Source organism: Macaca fascicularis, chromosome 1 (genome assembly GCF_037993035.2).
Source record: "Macaca fascicularis isolate 582-1 chromosome 1, T2T-MFA8v1.1".
In the NCBI taxonomy this organism is placed as follows: Eukaryota; Metazoa; Chordata; class Mammalia; order Primates; family Cercopithecidae; genus Macaca; species Macaca fascicularis.
The window spans coordinates 141588672-141613541 of NC_088375.1; the positions used below are offsets into that span (position 1 = coordinate 141588672).

The 24870-nt window shown below is 41.3% G+C and overlaps 2 protein-coding genes and 3 non-coding genes across 8 annotated transcripts in view; 1 reads left to right on the forward strand and 4 right to left on the reverse strand.

Moving 5' to 3' along the window:
* DIPK1A (divergent protein kinase domain 1A) overlaps positions 1 to 6963 on the forward strand; it is a 119928-nt gene extending 112965 nt beyond the window's left edge. For both annotated transcript variants that reach the window (XM_005542713.5, XM_015452525.4), the window contains 2 exons: positions 1886 to 2062; positions 4951 to 6963. In XM_005542713.5, the coding sequence (XP_005542770.1) occupies positions 1886 to 2062; positions 4951 to 5763 (990 nt within the window). In that variant the 3' untranslated portion in view covers positions 5764 to 6963. The remainder of the gene's footprint in view (positions 1 to 1885; positions 2063 to 4950) is intronic.
* On the reverse strand, positions 3271 to 3397 carry LOC123571144 (small nucleolar RNA SNORA51). The gene has a single exon (XR_006695318.1). It is a non-coding gene; the product is annotated as a small nucleolar RNA SNORA51 (small nucleolar RNA).
* Positions 6964 to 7204: 241 nt separating the features above from the next.
* On the reverse strand, positions 7205 to 17648 carry RPL5 (ribosomal protein L5). 3 transcript variants are annotated; one of them, XM_045367220.2, is made up of 8 exons: positions 17571 to 17648; positions 16239 to 16308; positions 16035 to 16150; positions 14765 to 14899; positions 12704 to 12906; positions 11469 to 11646; positions 8494 to 8582; positions 7205 to 7362 (listed from the first exon to the last, which is right to left on the reverse strand). In XM_045367220.2, the coding sequence occupies exons 1-8, from the start codon at positions 17571 to 17573 to the stop codon at positions 7263 to 7265; spliced, it is 894 nt and encodes a 297-aa protein (XP_045223155.1). In that variant the 5' UTR covers positions 17574 to 17648; the 3' UTR covers positions 7205 to 7262. The 3 variants fall into 3 exon arrangements, with proteins under 3 accessions (XP_045223155.1, XP_015306652.1, XP_045223163.1); XM_015451166.4 differs by having other exon boundaries at positions 17328 to 17648; XM_045367228.2 differs by lacking the exon at positions 16239 to 16308.
* LOC123571081 (small nucleolar RNA SNORA66) lies at positions 8276 to 8406 on the reverse strand. The gene has a single exon (XR_006695251.1). It is a non-coding gene; the product is annotated as a small nucleolar RNA SNORA66 (small nucleolar RNA).
* LOC123571069 (small nucleolar RNA SNORD21) lies at positions 11719 to 11813 on the reverse strand. The gene has a single exon (XR_006695242.1). It is a non-coding gene; the product is annotated as a small nucleolar RNA SNORD21 (small nucleolar RNA).
* Positions 17649 to 24870: the final 7222 nt, after the last annotated feature.

Here is a 24870-nt window from a genome sequence, read left to right on the forward strand (position 1 = left end):
TAGAATATGGTGTGTTCTGTGGGAGATACAGAAGGCAAATAGAGAATGTAGTGTCGGGGATGGTGAGAAGTGCCTTAGAGGATGTGATCAGAGAAGACCTTTCTGAAATAATATCTGAACTTATACCTTAATAAAGAATTCATAGGCATGGGCAAAGGACAGGATGAACTAAATCACAAAAGAACTGCAAACAGCTGATGAACATAATGAAAAAAAATTCTACCTTACTTTTCATCAGAGAAATAAGAATAAAACAATAGAATATCTAATTGGGGTAGAATAAAATACAACGAAACATCCAGAGCACTGGAAAATTGCATTTTAATGTTCAACTTATGATTACTAAATTTTCCTGCATAAATATGCATTATTCCTATAGAAATTTAAAATAATTTTTAAGTTGACAATATTAATCATGTTAAAGACAATTTCTAAAACAAAGTCCAACATTTGAGTGTCTCCTGCATGCCAGGCACTGTTTGAGGCACTGAGGGAGACAGATAAAGCCTCTAACCTCGTGTTCTAATGTGAGATGAGACAGATAGTAATAAACTGATAAATAAATAAATATGATAATTTTAGACAGTACAAAAGGCTATGAGGATAATGAAACAGGATTAGAGGTGACCCGGAGGTGGAAGAGGATCTATTCTAGACAGGGGGTCAGGGAAGGCTTTCTACATGCAATGTGTGATCTGAGACTTGAATGATGTAAAGGAGCCAGCCACGTGAAGATCTGGGAGAGCACATTCCAGGCAGAGCCAGCAAGTGAAGCAGGTCAGGAAGCCAAAACAAGCATGATAGCTTTAGCCTATCACAGAAAGACCAGTGTAGCTGGGACTTTGAGAAACTTGGAGTACATGGTACAAGATCAGGTTGGAGACATAGGCGAGGCCAGCTCAAATGGAGCCCAACCGGTCATGCAAAGGACTTTGGACTTTAATTGAAATGGGAATTTATTAGAGGGTTTGGAGCAAGGCAGTGAAATAATGTTTTGTTTGGATTAATATTAATAATATGATCTTTTTTTTTTTTTTTTATGTAGAAGAGGGGCAACCTATCCTAGTGGTAAAGACCTCAGCTCTTTTCAGCATGTTACTTCACCTGTCTCTGCTTCAGTTTCCCCATCAGTGAAATAAGTATAATGATAGTACCTACCACGTAAGGTTGGTACGAGGATTAAAATAATAGCAAATCAGTAAAAGCCGGGTGTGGTGGCTCATGCCTATAATCCCAGCAACTTGGGAGGCTGAGGCGGGTGAGTCACTTGAGGCTAGCAGTTCAGGACCAGTCTGGGCAATACAGCAAGACCCCATCTCTAAAAAAAAAAAAATTTTTTTAATTAGCCAGGTTTGGTGGGACATGCCCATAGTCCTAGCTACTTGGGAGACTGAGGCAGGAAGATTCCTTGAGCTCAGGAGTTTGAGCTGCAATGAGCTATGATTATGCCACTGAACTCCAGCCTGGGTGACAAAGCGAGACCCTGTCTCTAAAATAAATTAGTAGACCATAGGACATAGTTAACACCATATAATATTAGTTTGATAAATAACTAGATACTTAAATAGTAGTTAATTTTGGGGAAGTGGGATTATGGAAGTAGAATGTTTGGGAACTTTGCTTTTGCCTTACATCCTTCTCATTGGACTTTTTGAAAAATATATTTAGGCATGTATTACTCTTATAATTTAAAAAAATTAGTTTAAGGAAAAAATCTTGAGTATGATTTCAAGTTTGCAGTTCAAAAATAAAGTCACACTTCAACCTCAATGTTTGATGCTTGTTTTGTTTTGTTTAGAGGAGGAGGACCCTAAAAATATAGTGGTATATTTCTTAGAGTTTTCTACTCAGTATAATACGTAACTTGCCACTCTTTTTTACATAGATGTATTTAGGGATTTGGGATAATCTACCAGGTGTTGTGAAATGTCAAATGGAACAAGCGCTTCATCTTGATTTTGGAACTGAATTGGAACCAAGAAAAGAAATAGTGCTATTTGATAAGCCAACTAGAGGAACTACTGTACAGAAATTTAAAGAAATGGTCTATAGTCTCTTTAAGGTAAGTATATCCATTCACACGTTGCTAGTGTGAAGTGGGACTCTTCAGAGGAATTGGCAGGACCTCATCCTAAGCCATAAAGTATTGATATTCTTTGACCTCTATCAGGCACTCCATCCTGAGGAAATAATTGTAAGAGGCCGGGCATGGTGGCTCACACCTGTTATCCCAACACTTTGGGAGGCCAAGGCAGGAGGATCACTTGAGCCCAGGAGTTCAAGTCCAGCCTGGGCAACATAGTAAGACCTCAGCTATATATATGTATATATATATATAAGGCAGGAGTGGTGGCATGTGCCTGTAATCCTAACTACTTTGAGAGGCTGAGGTGCGAGGATTGCTTGAGCCTGGGAGGTCAAGGTTGCAGTGAGCCAAGATCTCACCACTGCACTCCAGCCTGGGCGACAAAGTGAGACCCTGTTTCAAAAAAAAAAAGAGAAAAGAAATCTGTATTGGAGAATGTTTACTTTAACATTATTATTATTATTTTTTTTTTTTTTTTTTTTTTTTTTTTTGAGACGGAGTCTCGCGCTGTCACCCAGGCTGGAGTGCAGTGGCCGGATCTCAGCTCACTGCAAGCTCCGCCTCCCGGTTTCACGCCATTCTCCTGCCTCAGCCTCCCGAGTAGCTGGGACTACAGGCGTCCGCCACCTCGCCCGGCTAGTTTTTTGTATTTTTTTTTTAGTAGAGACGGGGTTTCACCATGTTAACCAGGATGGTCTCGATCTCCTGACCTCGTGATCCGCCCGTCTCGGCCTCCCAAAGTGCTGGGATTACAGGCTTGAGCCACCGCGCCCGGCCTACTTTAACATTATTTATGATAGCTAAAACTGTCCAGATATGAGGAGGGAGTTCATTAATCGGAGTGCTGTACAGTTTGACATGAAAATTAATTCAAAAAAGGTGAAATAAAATTAGTATACTCAGAATTGTGGTTATGAGAGGCTGGGAAGGGTACAGAGAGGAGGAGAGGTTGGTTAACAGATTCAAAATTACAGCTAGATAGGCAGAATAAGTTCTAGTGTTCTATAGCACTATAGGGTAGAGAGATTAATAATTTTTGTATATTTTCAAAAAACTAAAAGGATTGTGAATGTTCACAACACAATGATAAATATTTGAGACATAAATATGCTAATTACCTTGATTTGATCATTACACATTGTATGCGTGTATTGAAATATCACTCTGTATCCCATGAATTTTTTTTGTGTGTTCCCATGCACAATACAGATAAGGCACAGGGCCTAGGCTGAGGTGCACATGGGAGTTTATAAACCTCCTCATTCTGTACAGTCAGTGGAAGAACCCAGCTTGGGATAGCACCAGGAGGCCTGGATTTTGTTTTGTTTTGGTTTGGTTTTCTGCCTTTTTTTAAAAGACAGTTTTTTGTTTGTTTTGGTTTGGTTTTTGTTTTTTTTGGCAAGGTCTTGCTCTCGTGCCCAAGCTGGAGTGTGCAAGTGGCATGATCTCGGCTCATTGCAGCCTCAGCCTCCGGGGTTTAAGCCATCCTCCAGTCTCAGCCCCCCAAGTAGCTGGGATCACAGGCGCACCACCACACCTGGCTAAGGTTGTTTTCTTTTTAGATGGAGTCTCGCTCTGTTGCCCAGGCTGGAGTGCAATGGCATGGTCTCGGCTCATTGCAACCTTGCCTCCCAGATTCAAGCAATTCTCCTGCTTCAGCCTCCCAAGCAGCTGGGATTACAGGCACCTGCCACCACATTCGGCTAATTTTTGTATTTTTAGTAGAGATGGGATTTTGGCGAGGCTGGTCTCGAATTCTGACCTCGTGGTGATCCACCCGCCTCAGCCTCCCAAAGTGCTGGGATTACAGGCGTGAGTCACCACACCCAGCATTTTTTTTTTTTTTTTTTTTTTTTTTTTTAAGCAGAGACAGGATTTCACCATGTTGCCCAGGCTGGTCTAGAACTCCTGAGCTCAAGCTATCTGCCCACCTTGGCTTCCCAAAGTGCTGGAATTACAGGCTTGAGCAATTGTGCCCATCAGTATCCCATAAATTTGTAGTTATATCACTAAAACTAATGGGAAAAAAAGCATAGCAGTTCCTCCCATGCAAAAAAAAAAAAAAAATAGTACTCTGCAAATTATTTTTTTTACTTTAGAGAACTACTAATACAAAGATTAAATAGAAATATAAGAAAGTTTTGGGAAAAAAATTTATTTTCATTGCTCTTTTATTTTCACTCAAATTTTTTATTTGGCCATTTCACATGCATTTCAGACTATTTTATCCCAGAGAAACAGGGAAATACTTTTTAACCTTCATTATTATACTACTACTACTTGAACAAAATAATTATTAATGTGATAAAGACAAAATAGGATAAAATAATTAGGCCAGGCATGGTGGCTCATGCCTGTAATCCCAGCACTTTGGGAGGCTGAGGTAGGAGGATCACCTGAGCCCAGGAGTTTGAGACCAGCCTGCACAACATAGTGAGATTCCCATCCCTAAACAAAAGAGAAAATAATTTTTAGTTGACCCTTATTATAACTTTGATGTAAGTACATTACAGTACAATTTTTTCAAGTCCACATATGAGGGGGTGGTTTTTTAATGTATGAATGAGGAATAATTACTTTGTTGGTTAACTATCTAAAGGGCCTGAAGGGGACAGGGGAGTTAGAGTGCCATTTTCTAAGAAACAGACAAGTATTCAGTGGGTTTTACTGCAGTTACATAAAGCATGGTTCTAGTTCACTTAGGAAGCATCATAAATATTTGGAGATATAATACATTGTTCTTTTATGGGAATTCAGTACGATTATTTCTAGCATGGTTAATAGTGCCCATAAAGGAACTTAGTATGTTATAGCATGGGAGATATTTTTCATTCCTTCTGTATAATTAGCCAAATTCTTGACAGGCAAAATTGGGTGACCAAGGAAACCTCTCTGAACTGGTTAATCTCATCTTGACGGTGGCTGATGGAGACAAAGATGGCCAGGTTTCCTTGGGAGAAGCAAAATCAGCATGGGCACTTCTTCAACTGAATGAATTTCTTCTCATGGTGATACTTCAAGATAAAGAACATACCCCCAAATTAATGGGATTCTGTGGTGACCTGTATGTGATGGAAAGTGTTGAATATACCTCTCTTTATGGAATAAGCCTTCCTTGGGTCATTGAACTTTTTATTCCATCTGGGTTCAGAAGAAGCATGGATCAGCTGTTCACACCATCATGGCCAAGAAAGGCAAAAATAGCCATAGGACTTCTAGAATTTGTGGAAGATGTTTTCCATGGCCCCTATGGAAATTTCCTCATGTGCGATACTAGTGCCAGAAACCTAGGATATAATGATAAGTATGATTTGAAAATGGTGGATATGAGAAAAATTGTGCCAGAGACAAACCTGAAAGAACTTATTAAGGATCGTCACTGTGAGTCTGATTTGGACTGTGTCTATGGCACAGATTGTAGAACTAGCTGTGATCAGAGTACAATGAAGTGTACTTCAGAAGTGATACAACCAAACTTGGCAAAAGCCTGTCAGTTACTCAAAGACTACCTACTGCGTGGTGCTCCAAGTGAAATTCGTGAAGAATTAGAAAAGCAGCTTTATTCTTGTATTGCTCTCAAAGTCACAGCAAATCAAATGGAAATGGAACATTCTTTGATACTAAATAACCTAAAAACATTATTGTGGAAGAAAATTTCCTACACTAATGACTCTTAGTTCATTTGGACATAGTTACAATTTTAAGAAACTTGCCACTTTTAAAGAACAATTTTGAGCATTAAAAAAATGGCTTCAGATTCCTGCCAGTTACACACAACTCCTTCCCCCAGGCCTGAGAAGCCACCAGGATGTGATTACTGAAGTAATGGCAGGTGTAAGATCAACAGGTCCCCAAGATGTCATTCCTGCCCTTTTAGAAGCCCTGTTACATCTCTGATGTTCATTATTTAACTATTTTGACTGACTTTAAAAACCAATGCTGTGAAAAGCCTCATTCCATAAACATCAATAGTGAGTCATCTGTAGATTTACCTTAGCCAAAATACCAATGCTGGAAACATTGTGTTTGCATTGAAGCTGCTGTTCAACAAGAAAATTTATAAATTTACTAATGTCTTAGCATGGTAAAGTTTGCACATTAACAGAAATTAAGACTGCAAAGCAGGTTAAACTTGCTCCTTTATAAACAGATGTTGGGTTAATAGCATGGTTTATTCTATTAAAGACTTACACACCCATTTTTAACCTCATTCAGCCATCAGCTGTTATGTGTAGCTTCACAATGTTTCAAGTGGCTTACTTCAAGAAATCTTATACTTGACAATACACCAATTTTATTGACTGAAAATGGATGAACTTTCCTAAAGAGTCAAAGGGCCCATCTTAGTATTACACAGCTGACTTGAGCCCTTCAAAACTGACATCTTAAGGCCCAATCAAGATCCACATATCCTGACTTTGATCTTTGTGCAAGTGGGACTGTAAGTGCAAGACTAAAATAAATTATAGCAGACTTTTAAGAATAACTTTCCATTTTCAAACAGTATACATTCTGTGGGCCAAAGGGCTATTTCTTGAAGAGGCATGTAAATGTATTCATCTAATGTTTTTTTCCCCACGTAAACTTGATATTCAAGGTTTAATATTTGCTCCTTTCATATTTTCACACATATACTCAGATTTGGCATGTACCTTTCAACATCTCCATAAAATTAAACACCTTTTGGAGAAAAGATCCAGTATTTTCTGCTCAAAGGTTTCACCTACTTAAAGTGGATGTGTTAAAAATCTATGTGACCTTCACTGGACAGCTTTCTCTCAAAACTTTCCTTCAACGCCATGGATTAGCACCAGTTTTGTTTACTTTAAGGTACTTTTCCCATTAATCATCTGGTTATAATAAATGGATGGAAGAAATATTTCCCAGTGATGGCTGGTCTGTTGCTTGCCAGATTTTTAGGAAGAGCTGTTCATCATACAACATAAGGGATAATGACTCCTGTCAGGTAAAACAGAAGCCCAAGAAATAACAACTTTTTCTTAAACAGTTACGCTTGTTTTCTTGGAGGAAAAAACCTGTCAACTCCTTTGCTTTTATAAAATATTTCAGGGTATTTCCTATAAGGTTCGTAAGAATAAGAGCTTAACACAGAAGTAGTTTCTGTCTGTAAGTTTATTATCTTTATCTGAAAAATCACCATAGAAAATTGTTTGGTTTAGCTCTCAGCAGCCCGCTCCTGAGCTCTGAGGAAGCTTGCCTTCTTTTGAGCTACCCGATCCTTCTTCTGAGCAAGGGACATTTTGGGACGGTTCCACCTACAAAAGATACGAATATATATTTTTTAAAGCATAACTGAAGAGAATAGAGAATAATTTAAAATTTTAATTTTAATAGTTTATTTTAAGAGAATATTCAAGACTTTGCAATCACAAGGAGGCTAAATAATCCAAGTTCAAATACATTTACTTATGTATGATCTTAAGCTAACTTTCCCAAACCCCAAGTTCTATAATGTCCTACTACCACAGGGTCAAAAGTCAAATAGAAGACATGTTAGATCCAGCAATCCCACTTCTAGGTATTTGCCCAAATGTTTTGAAATCAGTTTGTCCAAGAGAGTGGCACTCCCATGTTCATTGCAGCACTATATATTAACAACAGATAAATGGATAAAGGAAATGTGGTATACATATACATAATGGAATATTACTCAGTCTTTAAAAAAGATGGAAATTGTCATTTGCAACATGAATGGAAGTGGAGAATATTGTGCTCAGTGAAGTAAGCCAGGCACAAAAAGACAAATACTTCATATTCATATAGAATCTAAAACAATGTAACTCACAGAAGTAGAGAGAAGAATGGTGGTTACAGAGGTTGGTGGGGGTGGTGGGTGCAAAGAATGGGCAGATAGTCAAGTATAAAACCTCCAACTGGAGGAATATGGTTTTTTTTTTAGTTCTATTGCACAGCATGATAATATAGAGTGTTGTACGCTTCACAATTAAGAGAATAAATTTCAAATGTTCTTGCCACAAAGTGTTAAGTATTTGAGGTGAATGTTAAATACACTGATTACTACACATTGTATTTATAGGCCATCACATCACTTTATGCTTACGTGTTCATCAAGTATTACTTTCTATTCCATTTAAAGATCAAAACATGAAAGAGCAACAAAAAGCAACTTTTTTGTCAGCCAATAAAAAATGCAGTAACCAGTACTTAGACTGTACTAGGATAGAAAGCCACCTCAGTAGTGTCTGAGGCTAACACATTTCTATCACCACAGTTACTTTTGCAAACCTGGTTCCCTTCGCTTCTGCCACATCATGCAGAGCTAGTGATCGAGTTTGCACAATTACACCAAGTCTGCCCCACGTGGGAACCACTCCCAACCTGTTTTCTTGAAAAGACAAAAAAAAAAAAAAAAAAAAAAGACGTACCTCTTCTTTTTAACTTCTTTCTTGGGCTTCTTTTCATAGACTGGATTCTCTCGTATAGCAGCATGAGCTTTCTTATACATCTCCTCCATCTGAAACAAAGGAAAGCAAACAGTACTTGGTTTCATTTCATATGCCCTACTATATTAATGCAACCATAACTTATTTTGTCCTTCTAAGTCAGATTCTCAAAAGGAACTAAACTAAATCAATGTTGGTAAACACTAACTTCTAATAAATTCCCAATTTTTGCCTTATGCAATGTGAATTATCGCTATTCATACAACTCCATCTTAAGAAAAAAAAAATCAGGTCAGGTGTGGTGGTTCATGCCTGTAATCTCAAGCACTTTGGGAGTCTGAAGTGGGAGGATCACTTGAGCCCAGGAGTTTGAGACCAGCTAAGGCAACACAGTGAGACCTGTCTCCACAAAAAAACTAATTAGCCAAGTGGCAATTATTAATGGTGGCATGCACCTGTAGTCCCAGCTGCGGAACTACACTTGAGTCCAGGAAGTCAAGGCTGCAGTGGCACAATCAGCTCACTGGACCCCTAGCCTAGGTGACAGAATCAGACCTCATCTTCTACCAAAAACTAAAAAAAAAAAAAAAAAAAATAGCAGGGCATGGTGATGCACACCTATAATCCCAGCTACCTCGGGAGCCTGAGGTGGGAGGATTGCTTGAGCCCAGAAGTTTGAAGTTGCAATGAGCTATAATTGTGCCATTGCACCCCAACCTGGGCAACAGAACAGAACAAGATCCTGCCTCAAAAAAATAAATAAATAAAATAAGAAAAGAAAAAGAAAAATCTGCAGGTACTTCTGAGAAATTCAGCCACACTTCTTGAGTCACTCTAAATCAAATTTTTGTCGGCAGAAATATTGCGCTTCTCATTTTAAAATGCTGTCTGGCCTAGATTCTTTCATTCAGGAACAAGTGCCAAAAGTATCAGTTAAGATGATTAATGTATGTGACCAAGAGTCACAACACTGACATAGCTTAACTGAGACCAAGGACTGGATACAGGCCAACAAGCAAATTCATCTGTCATCCCACAATCCCTAGGCTTTTGTTTTCCATCTTTATTTCACAGGCCTTTTAAAGTAATTCCCAGCATTATGTACCAAGGACCTCTTCTGTCTTTCACTACTACCAATCCCTAGTATCTGGTGGTAATACAAGGCCTCTAGGACCAGAAAGACGTCAGAAATTTTCCTGAAAAGCCAACCGATTAGGTATGTTATTGGGCAATTTTTTGGTTTGTTTTTTGACACAAAGTCTCGCTCTGTGGCCCAGGCTGGAGTGCAGTAGCGCAATCCCAGCTCAGTGCAACCTCCACCTCCAGGATTCCAGCAATTCTTCTGCCTCAGCCTCCTGAGTCACTGGGATTACAGGAGTGAGCCACCATGCCCAGCTACTTTTTGTATTTTTAGCAGAGACAGGGTTTCACCATATTGGCAAGGCTGGTCTCGAACTCCTGACCTCAAGTGATCTGCCTGCCTCGGCCTCCCAAGTCCAGGGATTACAGGAGTCAGCTACCATGCCCTGCCAGGGCAATTTTGTTCTAAAACTCACTGGGGAAAAAAAAAAAAAGCTGCAACTCTCTGAATACCTAATAATTATAGCCCACTACAGACTATGTCACAGTAATCCAGGTCTCTAAAATTATTCATTCAATGTGGAGATGTGATTACTACATGTATTTGCATAAAGATTATTAGTAAAGGAAAATAATGCAAAAATGCTCACTGCATTTGAAACCTCAACTACCTATACCCATTTTGAAAGTTAATTTCCCTACCTCTTTTAGCACTCTACTATAGCTGTTCACTAACAAATAACAAATCCATTTGATGACTTCATATATAGTCATTCAACAAATCTAAGCAACCCAGTTCCTTCCAAGACATCAGACAAGTAGACATGTAGATAATGCCATGAATCAGGTAAAGACCACTTCCTGTTGGAGACACATCGGATGTCTGCATAGGATTTCAGCAGGCACACTGAAGGATAGAGGCCACTGTAGATAAAATTAATGAGCCAGCTAGAAAAATACATTAGCCAAAAAGTAGTCTAGCTGAAGGAAGGCATGTATACAGGAAAGCATTAGGAAGTAAACATCTGAAAGCACAAACTGTGAGTCTGAAAGTTCTGAGCAAGTATGACATGACTACATCAAGATATAGGTTAGGAAGTAAATTTTGCAGGACTAATAGAATCATAATCTAAAAGTAAATGACCTCTTTTCTTTACCAGGATGAAGTCGTAAGTAACAAAGAAATATAACGCCGTAAAAATTAACGTGCACCTACATTACTGATAAAAAACCACTCTTCTTTTCCTAACTCAGAACTCAAGCTATGTATTTATTCAGCCTTTACACTGTGTCCAAAGCATAGAAATAACAGAAAGTGATCATTTCCCAACTACAACTCTGTTTTTATCCAAAACAGAAGCTACTACACACTAACAAAAAAGGACTTGGGTCAGGCACAATGGCTCTCATCTGTAAGCCCAGCACTTTGGGACTGGTTCTTGCATACATGACTCCCCTCATTTCTACATCATGCAAACCCAGTGATCAAATCTCTTTTCCTGTGTACACGTCTGAGATAATTGGAAAGCCCAGAATATAGCACACATATGCTACGAAGAGCTTCCCTCTCAGATGGTACCAAATAAGTGAAGTTTATTATCTAGCACCTCCTATCAAACAAAGCAGATTACAACTATGATTACAGGAATGACATCTACAAATACATAACAGCCAAAGCATAAAAGGTAGCCAAATCTTCAGATACTTGAAGTCTCCTACACCTGAGAATCTAAAAGATTACTAAAAGAATGTTGACATGTCTAGCTCAGTACTACCCTGAAACATACCTATATAACAATGTTACCTGCCCCCAAAACAAGTAATAAACCTATTTCTATAAATTAACCAATATAGACATTTTTAGGTAAATGTTTTACCATGTCTGGAGTTACACTGTTCTTTATGTATTGAGAGAACTGTTTCTTGTAAGCATCTTCATCTTCTTCCATTAAGTAGCGCATGTAATCTGCAACATTCTGGCCCATGATGTGCTTCCGGTGTACTTCTGCATTAAATTCCTTGCTTTCAGAATCATAACCGGGGAATCGTTTGGTACTAAAATAAAGTTATTCATACTTTAGTATAGACTCACTTAACTTAGTTTACTAGTAAGAATTTACTTCAGTAGCTGCCATCAGTCCCGTCTTGAAACAATTATCGCATCATATGCAACCAAAGGACCAACTACTGACTGCTCAGTTAGTGGGATATCATCATTCAGCAGCTCATCTCTGAATTCCAGGACAGAAATGAAATTCATGCTACAAACACCTTTAAAAGCCATTACCAAGGCTTTCTACCATGCAAAACTAGGTATCCAGCACATTAGCACAGGAAGGAGTTTCAAAACTTATACTCTAAATCCTTTAATTTTCAGTGGGTATATGTGAATAAGTGATTTGTCCAAGATCACAGTTAATGAAATTGTCAAGTGAGAATGCTCTTGGTGTACTTGCAACTAACTCCCCCCACCCACCTCCACATCATAAAAGCAAAATTTCAGTTGGGCTATATTTTAGGCTTACCAAAAATTACTATTTCTTGGTTAAATCACCAAATACTAAAATATTCCTAAGAAGTTAATAAATCAAGATGCATAGACTCAACAATAAAAAATACCATTAAACCAATAGAACTACAAATTAACCTACTTAACTTCCCAAAATGGCCTACAATCTTATTCCTAAGTTGCAGGTTTAGAAATCTCTCATAAGCCTTTTCCTCAAACTCCTTATCAAATTCTAGGATCCACCTTTTTGCATAATTCAGCAAATCATTTTTATTCTGATTGAAAAAAGAAAGTACATGGAGAAAGAGGATGGAGTTGCTCATTGCTAATAAAAATTAAGTCATATGCAAAAGGTAGTGGTTTCAATCCCATCTCTTTAACTGGCCCGAAAAACCTGGACAAATAACTCTGAGCCTCTGACTCTTAATTTATAAAATGGGCTATAATTCCCTCCTGCCCTACCAGGTTTATCCTGCATGGTACCTAGGCATACAGGAGGCATTCAATGATAGCTACTTTAATTCAGTTATCCCCACAACCCAACTAGTTAAAAACAGGGAAGTACCAGAATCCAGGCACCAAGATCTTAAATAGTATTCTTACCTGTGAGGGATAGACAAGCCTCCATCCACAGCTCCCTTCAGGGCGCCAAAAACTTTATTGCCAGTGGTAGTTCTGGCAAGGCCTGCATCCAAATAGCAGGTAAAGGCACCTGGCTGACCATCAATGCTTTCCACATTGTATTCATCGCCAGTTACCTCCACTTGGCCTTCATAGATCTTGTCCATGCCAAACCTATTGAGAAGCTATTAAAGAAACCAACGTAAATGCTGGTTTGAATTATTCAAGCTGTTCTAAAATTAAAATAGCTTATGTCATAACCGTAAGGACCCCTGACATCTGGAAAAGAAAATTTCCTTCCACACCCACCCCTTTCACCAGATCCACTTGGTCATGAATTTTTAAATGCTATAAAAAGAAAAACATTCGATTTCACCTGAAACAATTTTGTTTTATGACTTCTGCATCTTTGCTACATGTCCACACTTGACTTATGCAGCAATCAATGAAAATGCATAAATTTGATTTTTACACTTACTCAGGGAGGTTATCTCCACATCCAGTATATTTGCTTAGAATAATTCATCAACTACATATTTTGATGCCATAACATGTAGTTTAACTTAATCTGGAGTAAAATTTTAAGGGTAGAATCCTGGACAAAAGGAGCATCATTCGTGGCTCTATTCTCCAACTACATTATGTTAACCTGAGCCACTCCTCTGCTGGTACACAGTCGCCTAGGTATGGTTCCACAAGTAGTGCCTTTAAACCAAATTGTCCTCATGACAATGTCCTCTCCATTCAAACGTTGTTTATAACCAATGATGTGAGTTGTGTCATCAACCTTGATGCACATGCTTAACAATTCCATTGCAAAACCAGGTCAAAAACTGAGATAATAAAAACAAGGCAAAATCCCATCTTCATCTGCTAGCAAAATAGAGCATATACAGCAAACACTGCCAACCAGATGGAAAAATGTTTAGAACAAAAATGAATCTTCCTATCAATGACCACTCTCCAAAACACTAAGATTCTTTTTTTTTTTTTGAAACGGAGTTTTGCTCTTGTTGCCCAGGCTGGAGTGCAATGGCGTGATCTCAGCTCACTGCAACCTCTGCCTTCTAGGTTCAAGTGATTCTCCTGCCTCAGCCTCCCAAGTAGTTGGGACTACCAGCACACACACCATTATGCCCGGCTTTTTTTTTTTTTTTTTTTTTTCTATTTTTTTTAGTAGAGACAGGGCTTCACCATGCTGGCCAGGCTAGTCAAACTCCTAACCTCAAGTGACCCACCGTTCTCGGCCTCCCAAAGTGCTGGGATTATAGGCTTGAGCCACTGCGCCCAGCCAAGATTCTCCAGTTTTAATGTGCATATAAATCACTTGGTACATACTATCAAAATACAGATTCCAGACGGTCTAGAGTGGAGTTCCCAAAAGTCTGCATTTTTAATGTTTGCCAACATCCAGAATGTATACCTAAGTAGCAAATAGTCACTAGCTACAAGTAGATTTTCTTTTTTTTTTTTTTTTTTGAGACAGAGTCTCGCTCTGTTGCCCAGGCTGCAGTGGCCGGATCTCAGCTCACTGCAAGCTCCGCCTCCTGGGTTTATGCCATTCTCCTGCCTCAGCCTCCCGAGTACCTGGGACTACAGGCGCCCACCACCATGCCGGGCTAGTTTTTTCTATTTTTTTTTTTTTAGTAGAGATGGGGTTTCACCGTGTTAGCCAGGATGGCCTCGATCTCCTGACCTCGTGATCCGCCCATCTCGGCCTCCCAAAGTGCTGGGATTACAGGCTTGAGCCACCGTGCCCAGCCAAGTAGATTTTCAAATACAAGTTTATATACTGCTGGAACTCAACAGCCACAGGTTGCTAGTGGCAAAACCACTGGACAGCAAATTACAGATTTGTGTCATTGCAGAAAAGTTTACTGGAAAGAGCTGACCTAGATAGATCCATAAACAGGGCAGAAAACTGGAAGCAGGCACTCTCCTGAAGCACAACTGAAGCTATCTTATCCATTTACAGACATCTTACAGAAAACTCTCCAAGCAATGAGCCGCAAACTACATCAATTAAAGTCATCTTGTACATACCCTGCGGGCCAGCAGCAGGCCAGTACAATATGCTGCAGCATAGTTTGTCAGGCCAACCTTCACACCGTATTTTGGCAGTTCGTGTGCATATGCTGCGCAGACTATCATATCCCCCTCTATACGGGCATAAGCAATCTACAGTAAGAGAAAAACTAGGTTAGTAATCTGTTGCTTTCACTCTCTCATTACATCTTAATGATTTCTTTTCAAAGGAATTAAAAAAACATTGATGGACATAAATGTGCATCACTTAAAATGCTTAAGACTCTTAGCTGGGTTACTAGTTAATTAGAGGTACTTAAAAAGTCAAAGAGGAATATCCAAATATTTCAATCATCTTTTGAACTAAACATAACTAAATTCGGCAAAGTCTCAGGAACCTAATGTTTAGTTATCTGAACTTGGGTACGGAGGAAGACAATGCCTTCACAATCAACAAATTATTGGCCCAGAACACAGGTGTGCCTACCTGCTACAAAATATCAATAAATCTTAACTCTCAGAATTTCTCCTAGTTGTAAAAGCCCAGGATTCTAGCTTTCAGAGTCCAGTGAGAGTGCTCCTGGTACAACAGCAAACTGACACTTCCTAAAGGTCTTTCATGCGGGAGCCACCTTTGTATATTTTATTAAAACCTATTTCAAAGAATAAGCAGAACAAGCTTAAATCCCTGTTTAACTCGCAACTACCTCTTCAGTGGTTAAGTGGCATACAAGGCCATATAGGAAAAATAAGGACAAACCCTATTCTTCTACTGGAATTGGGATGGGCAAGAACTTCTTACTTGCTTCTAATCTCCCCATCCCACACACATAAAACAAATCAGTCTCTTACTCTCTCGCCTAGGTTGGAGGGCAGAGGTGTGATCTCACTTCACTGCAGCCTCAACCTCGGGGCTCAAACAATCCTTCCACTGAGTGGCTGGGACTACAGGCGCGCCCCACCATGCCCAGCTAATTTTCTTACATTTTTTGTGAAGACAAACTCTCACTATATTGCCCAGGCTGGTCTGAAACTCCTGGGCTCAAGCAATCTTTCCAAAGTGCTGGGATAACAGGCATGAGCCACCGTGCCCAACCAAGAGCATTTTTTAAAGTACCAATTTCCCAGGCTCCAATTCTAGACTTACTAAAAGGAAAAGAAATTATTCACTGAATGCTTTTGGAGGTGCTAGACAGCCCTTCTAACACACACACCATGTGCTTTGCTTCCCAAGCACAATTTCTCTAGCAGTAAAAAAAAAAGGGGGAATGTCTAGAATATAACTTACCTGACAAATGATATCTCTGTTTGTTACACGAACTATCATCCTGTATTTGGGTGTGTTGTATTTATTTTTATCCTGTATCACCAAGCGTTTCCGAGCATAGTAATCAGTTTTACCCTCTGAGAAAGAAAAAAGTAATTTTAGAAAAGATATTCCACTGCATCTGCAAAGCAGATTAATATTGTAAACACAAAAAGGTGACAGTACCTCGTCGTCTTCTAAATTTCACTTGGTATCTCTTAAAGTAGGCCTTATTCTTAACAACTTTAACAAACCCCTTAAAGAAAAAAGGATGTTATTAAAACTTTGATAATGTCTTAGCCTATGATACTTTTGACATGAATTAACCATGTAACAAAATAACACTCGAACTTCAAGAGCAAAAACAAACTGTCACTTGCAGAATCCCATGTTTCACAAGCAACTAGGGTTCAAGAATGTTTTTCCTCTACATTCCATGTCACAGACTGATAGTTTTATAAAACACAATAAAAACGAATCATTAGAGAAATATGGAATAAAAGAAACATACAGAATGCAGATCCCAATTTATTACATTTAAAGCTATAAAATTGTTACATTGCTTTCAAAAGGTTTAAACGCTCTCAATTTCCGTACTTTTTTCTTCGAGGACCAGCACCAGCAACTGTGCCAAACTTTTGCGAAGCACTGCTCTAGACAGCAGTCAGTGGCGCCAAACGTCAGTCTGTTCGGAACACGCTATGTCCCACTTCGAAAATCTAGCCTCAAATAACAACTACATACCTCTCTCGCTTCCCACGTATGTTTTTCAAAAGCCTAAATTACCTGCCACAAAGCTTAACTGGGTAAGAGCACATTCAGCAATAATTCCCCACTAAAACAGCACTGTTCCCCATCAGCTAAAGCAACATTTCATCCCACCCTTGGGGCCCTACCCCAATAATTAATAACTCGTCCGGCGACGGCCTCCAGAGGAAGAGGCAGGAGGCACGTATTCCACGTTAAAGGAGTTTCCGGGGCCCAGGAACACCTCCGCCTCCAAGCTCCACTGACAATTTTGGCTTCAAAGCCACTTGCTTGGCCCACCAGCACAAGCTTCCTAAAAGACTCGCCCGCTCCGACATTCTCCCGGAAAAGCCACGAAATACTCGGTACTCGGAGCTCGAGCGGCACCCGAGGACCTACAGCCCCCCTCCATTCCGGCGTTCTCCAGCTAGGCTGAGGCCGACTGCTTGCGACCTCTCACGCCAGGCCGCTTGCCAGCGCCCCCTCACACTAGACGGCAGTATCCCCACTCAGGCCGTCTAAACTCACCCTTCTCCCCAATCCGCAGTCCAAGCTCTCGCTACTCTTCTTCGCCAACCCCTCCCCCCAAGTTCGCGCACCGGGCGGCAGCCATTTAAGGCCACGCTGGGAGCTGCACCTCGACCTAGTCACAGCCAGCAATCTAACGCCATCCGGCCCCTGCGACGCGCGACACGGGCCCTAGGCTGGCGTACGGACAAGAAAAGGGAACCTCCGTGTATCTAGAGCCCAGAGACCGAGGCATAAACTCACCATCCTGCGGAACAGAGACCAGCGTCCGCGGGTCGACAGAGACCTGCAGGCCCAGCGGCGCTAGAGGGGGGGAAAAGGGCCACAGCTCTTGCGCAGGCGCAGTATGTAGCGCAGGCAGTCACGCCAGTGACGTGTGGAAGAGAGAAGGCGCCGGCCACAAAGCGTTTTACGTTCCGCCCCCTGCTGGCAGGAGGGTGAATGCCTGCACAAGCTGTCAAGGTTCCAACGCTCGGGGTATCTCATAGGATCCGTGCGGTGAGGAGGAGCAGGGAGGATTAGTGGAGCCTTTCGCTTTCTTTGCTACAGCGTTTTTGTTTTGTTTTGTTTTGTTCTGTTCTGTTCTGTTCTGTTCTGTTTTGTTCATAACAAACGTATTTTGCTTTTCTAAGCAAGAAAAAAAAATTAAATAGGGCAAGTTTGCTTGGGAGCCCTCTTGCCTTCTCTGCATCCCGGTCCAAGAGCAAACGGACCCACCCTCCCATCTCACCCCCAGGAAGCCTTCCCTGAGAGCCCCAAGCCTGGGATAGGGGCCACTCCTCTGCCTTCCTACGGCAGCTTTCTACCGGCTTCAGCCCACCACAGACTGTCAACTTTCCGAGGGTGGGCCCTGATGTCCACCTCTGACTCTCCAGCACCTAGCAGGGTATCAGCTGCTCACCATCAGGGCTGGAAGAAGGAACGGCCAACCAGGATGACAGGGTTAAGTGACTCCAAAACACTGCCACTAGGATAAATCAGAATTAGGGTGCCAATTACCTCTGATTCCAACTTGTAATTCCTTATATAACAGGAAAAATAAACAGAGTCCACTATGGCCGATGTCAACAGAGCTCTAGAGCAGAAAACTTAAAACACTTCTCACAGGAATTGTGATTCTATTTTTGCAGGGCCACCTTTGAAAGTGTAGAGAAAGACGTATTCAATTCGTATTTATAGAAAATATTTAAAAACCTTCATTTTGGTGGATTATCAAGTTATTAGCCTACCAAAAGGGCTCCATGTCTTGGTCAGGCCTTGCTTACATTGGAGGCAAAAGCATCAGGAAGGAAAGTCTGCCTGGATACAGGCCCGCTCCTAACTTTTGTGTGTTTTAGGACAAGGGTTCATGGGAAGACCCACATACCATTCATCTGAATATTTAGAAGTCATGGGCCAGGCACAGTAGCTCAGGCCAGGTGCGGTGGCTCACGCCTGTAATCCCAGCACTTTGGGAGGCTGAGGCAGGTGGATCACAAGGTCAAGCGATCGAGACCATCCTGGACAACAAGGTGAAACCCCATCTCTGCTAAAAATACAAAAACTAGCCGGGCATGGTGACACGCACCTGTAGTACCAGCTACTCAGGAGGCTGAGACAGGAGAATCACTTGAACGAGGGGGGCAGAGGTTGCAGTGAGCTGAGATCGTGCCACTGCACTCCAGCCTGGTGACAGAGTGAGACTCCGTCTCAAAAAAAAAAAAAAAAAAAAAGTCATGAAGCAGGCTGGACGTGGTGGGTCAGGCCTGTAATCCCAGCACTTTGGGAGGCCAAGGCAGGAGGATCACTTAAACCCAGGAGTTGGAGACCGGCCTGGGAAACCTGGTGAGACCCTGTCTCTATAAAAAATAAAATCGAAGGCCGGGCACGGTGGCTCGAGCCTGTACTCCCAGCACTTTGGGAGGCCGAGACGGGCGGATCACGAGGTCAGGAGATGGAGACCATCCTGGCTAACACGGTGAAACCCCGTCTCTACTAAAAAATACAAAAAACTAGCTGGGCGAAGTGGCAGGCACCTGTAGTCCCAGCTACTCGGGAGGCTGAGGCAGGAGAATGGCGTGAACCTGGGAGGCAGAGCTTTCAGTGAGCTGAGATCCGGCCACTGCACTCCAGCCTGTGCGACAGAGCGAGACTCCGTCTCAAAAAAATAAATAAATAAAATAAAATCCAAACAAAGAAGTTATGAAACAAATAACATGTTAAATTAAATATACTTTATCATCCTTATCCCTCTCCTTTTTACCTTATAAATCCATAACAAGAAAATTAAAAATATGTATACCTGTTCCCCTTGGTCACAGTCAGGGGTCTATGGCTAGCATGGCTTGCTCAGCCAGTGCAGTTGGTGACACCAGGAGCCAGGGGGTAATTGTCCAGATCCTCAGATAACAGCACCTTATTCAAGTGGTAAAAGTTAAAAATCATCAACAGTGGGATGAATTAACATTATAGGTTCACACCTGTAATCCCAGCATTTTGGGAGGCTGAGCCAGGAGGATCGCTTCAGCCCAGGAGTTCGAGACCAGCCTGGGCACATAAGAAGACCCCTATCTCTAGGGAAAGAAAAAAGGAAAGGAAAGAAAAAATAAATTAACATGATATGCCTCCTGATGCGCCGAGAAGAACACAAAAGCATTTCCTACCAAATTTACATAATCTAATCTAAAATAGTTATCTAATATGTACCAACCAATTCTAATCATGATGAAACTACATGTAAACCCAAATTTAGATAATTCTACAAAGTAACTGGCCTGTTCTCTTCAAAAATGACAAGATCATGAGAGATAAGGAAAGCCTAAACAATATTCCAGACTGAAAGAGACCAAAGTGACACGACAACTGTCTGCAATGTGTGATTCCATATTGCATCCTGGACAAGACAGGAAAAAGGGAAATAAGAAGGCTTTGTATTTCTTTTGTTCAAAGGACATTGTCAGAACAATCAGTGAAATTTTACTGAAGTCTGGATTAGGTGATAGTAAAGAATCAATATTAAATTCTTCTTCTTATTTTTTTTTTTTGAGATGGAGTTTTGCTCTTGTTGCCCAGGCTGGAGTGCAATGGCACAATCTCGGCTCACCACAACCTCTGCCTCCTGGGTTCAAGCAGTTCTCCTGCCTCAGCCTCCCAAGCAGTTAGGATTACAGGCATGCGCCACTACGCCCGGCTAATTTTGTATTTTTAGTAGACACGGGGTTTCTCCATGTTGATCAGGCTGGTCTCGAACTCCTGACCTCAGATGATCTGCCCCCCTTGGCCTCCCAAACTGCTGGGATTACAGGCGTGAGGCACCAAGCCTGGCTAAATTCTGATTTTCATAGGTAGACTGGTTATGAATGAGAGTTCTTTTTTTTTTTTAAGGTAATACACACTGAACTATTTTGGAGTAGTGGGCATTATTTCTGCAACTTAGTCTTAGTTGCAGTAAGTGACTTTCTTAGTAAATGGCTTAGAAAAAAATTACATGTATGTATATACATATACATATATGTGCATATAAAAAGAGAGAGATTAAGGCAAAAATGTGTTAAAATGGTGACAGCGGGGAACTTGGGAGAAGGGTATATGGAAACTCTTTGTACGGTTCTTAACCCAATCAGTGGTTTTGAAATTATTTCAAAATAAAAAATAAAACATTGGCTGGGCAACATGGCTCACCCCTGTAATGCCAGGACTTTGGGATGCCTAAGCAGGTGGATCGCTTGAGGTCAGGAGTTTGAGACCAGCCTGGGCAACATGATGACTACTCATCTCTACAAAAAATACAAAAATTTTAGCTGGGCATGATGGTACGTGCCTGTGGTCCCAGCTACTTGGGAGGCTGAAGTGGGAGGATCACATGAACCCAGGAGGCAGAGATTACAGCGAGTCATGATCTCGCCACTGCACTCCAGCCTGGGTGATACAGCAAGACCCTGTCTCGTAAAATCAAAAAACAAAAAACCTGCTGCTAGAATGGGAGCTATTTCTTATTTATTATTCCTCCTAGAATATAGCTTTTATTATTTGAAATGAAAGTGAACTCAGATATGGCCAGGCACAGTGGCTCCCACCTATAATCCCAGCACTTTGGGAGGCCCAGGCGGGCAGATCACAAGGTCACGAGTTCGAGACCAGCCTGACCAATATGGTGAAACCCCATCTCTACTAAAAATACAAAAATTAGCTGAGGGAGGTGGTGGGCGCCTGTAGTCCCAGCTACTCGGGAGGCTGAGGCAGGAGAATCTCTTGAATGTGGGGGGCAGAGGTTGCAATAAGCTGAGATCACGACACTGCACTCCAGCCTGGGTGGCAGAGCGACACTCCATCTCAAAAAAAAAAAAAAAAAGGAGTGAACTCAGATCTTCATGAGTTCAAAAAGACAAAACATATCTTCGTCAAATATGTCAACCATACATTACAAATAGAAAATAAATCAGCAGCTCTCTCTGCTCTCCACCATGTGAGGACACAAGGAGGAGTCAGCAGTCTGCAACCTGGAAGAGGCCGTCACCAGAACTGAACCATGCAGGCACCCTGATCTCAGACTTCCGGCCTCCTGGAACTGTGAGAAATAAAGTTTCGTTGTTTATAAGTTTAAAAAAAAATCAGCAATTTTTAGTTCTAGCACTGATGATTTATTTGATGATTTAACACAAATATGTGAAAATGTTTCTAAGATATTAACTATATACTATGATTTTGAGGTGCCTGCTTATTGCTCTGATTAGCTGGTTATATATTGAAACAAGCAACTTTCATGATTACGATTAAAGAACATCTTTTTTTTTTTTTGAGACGGAGTCTCACGCTGTTGCCCAGGCTGGAGTGCAGTGGCGCGATCTCGGCTCACTGCAAGCTCCGCCTCCCGGGTTCCCGCCATTCTCCTGCCTCAGCCTCCTGAGTAGCTGGGACTACAGGCGCCCGCCACCGCGCCCGGCTAATTTTTTGTATTTTTAGTAGAGACGGGGTTTCACTGTGGTCTCGATCTCCTGACCTTGTGATCCGCCCGCCTCGGCCTCCCAAAGTGCTGGGATTACAGGCTTGAGCCACCGCGCCCGGCCCAAAGAACATCTTAATACAAAATTTCAGCTAGGGAGAATAAGTTCAAGAGATCCATTGTACAATATGATGACCATAGTTAATAACAATGTATTATATTCTTGAAAATTGCTAAGAAAGATTTTAAGTGTTAAAATCTTAACACTTAATAGATTTTAAGTGTTCTCATAAAAAAATAAGTATGTAAGGTAATGCATATATTAATTAGCTCTATTTAGCCATACCACAGTTTATATATATTTCACGTTGTACACAATAAATGTGTCTAATATTTACTAGTCAATCATGATATTTTTAAAAATATCATGTTATTTACAAAATTTTGTTTGTAATTGGTTTTTGCTTTACATGAGAGTGTATAGGGCCAACTACTTTACAGTTGAATCTTCTTTATAGATATTAATCCAGTGGAAAAAATTTGTAACATTTTCTGACACAGGGTCTTGCTCTGTTGCCCAGGCTGGAGTGCAGTGGCACGATCCTGGCTCACTGCAATCTTTTTTTTTTTTTTTTTTTTTTGAGACGGAGTCTTGCTCTGTGGCTGAGGCTGGAGTGCAGTGGCCAGATCTCAGCTCACTGCAAGCTCCGCCTCCCGGGTTTACACCATTCTCCTGCCTCAGCCTCCCGAGTAGCTGGGACTACAGGCGCCCGCCACCTCGCCCGGCTAGTTTTTTGTATTTTTTAGTAGAGACGGGGTTTCACCGTGTTAGCCAGGATGGTCTCCATCTCCTGACCTCGTGATCCGCCCGTCTCGGCCTCCCAAAGTGCTAGGATTACAGGCTTGAGCCACCGCGCCCGGCCAAGCTCACTGCAATCTTGAACTCCTGGACTCAAGGAATCCTACCACCTCAGCCTTCTGAGTAGCTAAGACTACAGGCCCATGCCACCAAACCTCACCGATTTTTCGTTTTAAGAGAGAGTCTTACTATGTTGTCCACGCTGGTCTGAAACTCCTGGCTTCAAACAATTCTCTGACCTCAGCCTCCCAAAGCACTGGGATTAAGGCATGAGTCATCGTGCCTAGCTGAAACATTTTTGTTTGTTTTGAGACAGGGCCTCACTGTCTCCCAGGTTGTAGTATAGTGGCTCAATGAAAGCTCACTGCAGCCTTGAACTCCTGGCTGGACTAAAATGATTCCCCCCACCTCAGCCTCTGGAGTAGCTAGGACCACAGGCACACACGACCATGCCCAGCTAATTTTTAAATCTTTGTAGCAACAGAATGTTGCCATGTTGCCCAGGCTGGTCTCAGACTCTGGGCTCAAGTGATCCTCCAGCCTTGACCTCTCAAAGTGCTGGGATTACCGGTGTGAGCCCCCTCACCCCGCTGAAACATTTTTAAACCTGTACTTTTACCTAGGAAAAATTAATTAGCCAAAGAAAGAGTAAACTTTGTTTCTTTTTTAAAAAATGTGTAATATCAGGCCGGGTGCAGTGGTTCACGCCTGTAATCCCAGCACTTTGGGAGGCCGAGGCAGGCGGATCACAAGGTCAGGAGATGGAGACCATCCTGGCTAACACAATGCAATTCCATCTCTACTAAAAAACAAAAAATTAGCCGGGTGTTGTGGCAGGCGCCTGTAGTCCCAGCTACTCGGGAGGCTAAGGCAGGAGAATGGCCTGAACCTGGGAGGTGGTGCTTGCGGTGGGCAGAGATCGTCCCACGGCACTCCAGCCTGGGCGACAGAGTGACACTCCGTCTCAAAAAAAAAAAAAAAAGAAAAGTGTAAATCTACGGTTTTTCGTGGGACTGAAAGTCAGCAAAATATCAATGACAATTATAATTATGATGGGTGTTCTGCTCATAGGCTATTGATGTTTGGATGACTAATAAAATAAGGACATACACAATTCATAATTATATGTATTCCATAAAAATTCCTTTTTGTGTCTTCATTTCAGCAAAGTTTCTTTGTTGTTATCATTAAGATATCACATAATTTATGTTCTACAGATAGTAATGCCAAATTAGATAATGTTTCTTGGGTCATTGTCATTCTTTTTGCCATGTTGCCCAGGCTGGTCTCAAATTCCTGGGCTCAAATGACCCACCCGCCTCAGCCTCCCAAAGTGCTGGGATCACAGGCGTAAGCCGCCAAGTTCAACCCATTGTCATTCCTAAATAGTTTTATTATTTCCAATAAATTTTGTTCTGCCGAAGGAAGATAAACTGGAATTTTAAATAAAATTGTTAAAGCAATACTTAGATTTGGAAATGAACCATGATTTTTACATATCACATTTAAACAATGTGATGGTTCACATGCGAACATTCATTGTTTTCACAGAAACTATTACTATATATTTTAATATTGCCACGTAAATCATTGTCACTTTGATTGCTATTTTCTTTTCATTTTTTTTTTTTTTTAAACGGAGTCTTGCTCTGTTACCTAGGCTGGAGTGTAATGGCGTGATCTCGGCTCACTGCAACCTCTGCCTCCGGGGTTCAAGCGATTCTCCTGCCTCAGCCTTCTGAGTAGCTGGGACTATAGGCATG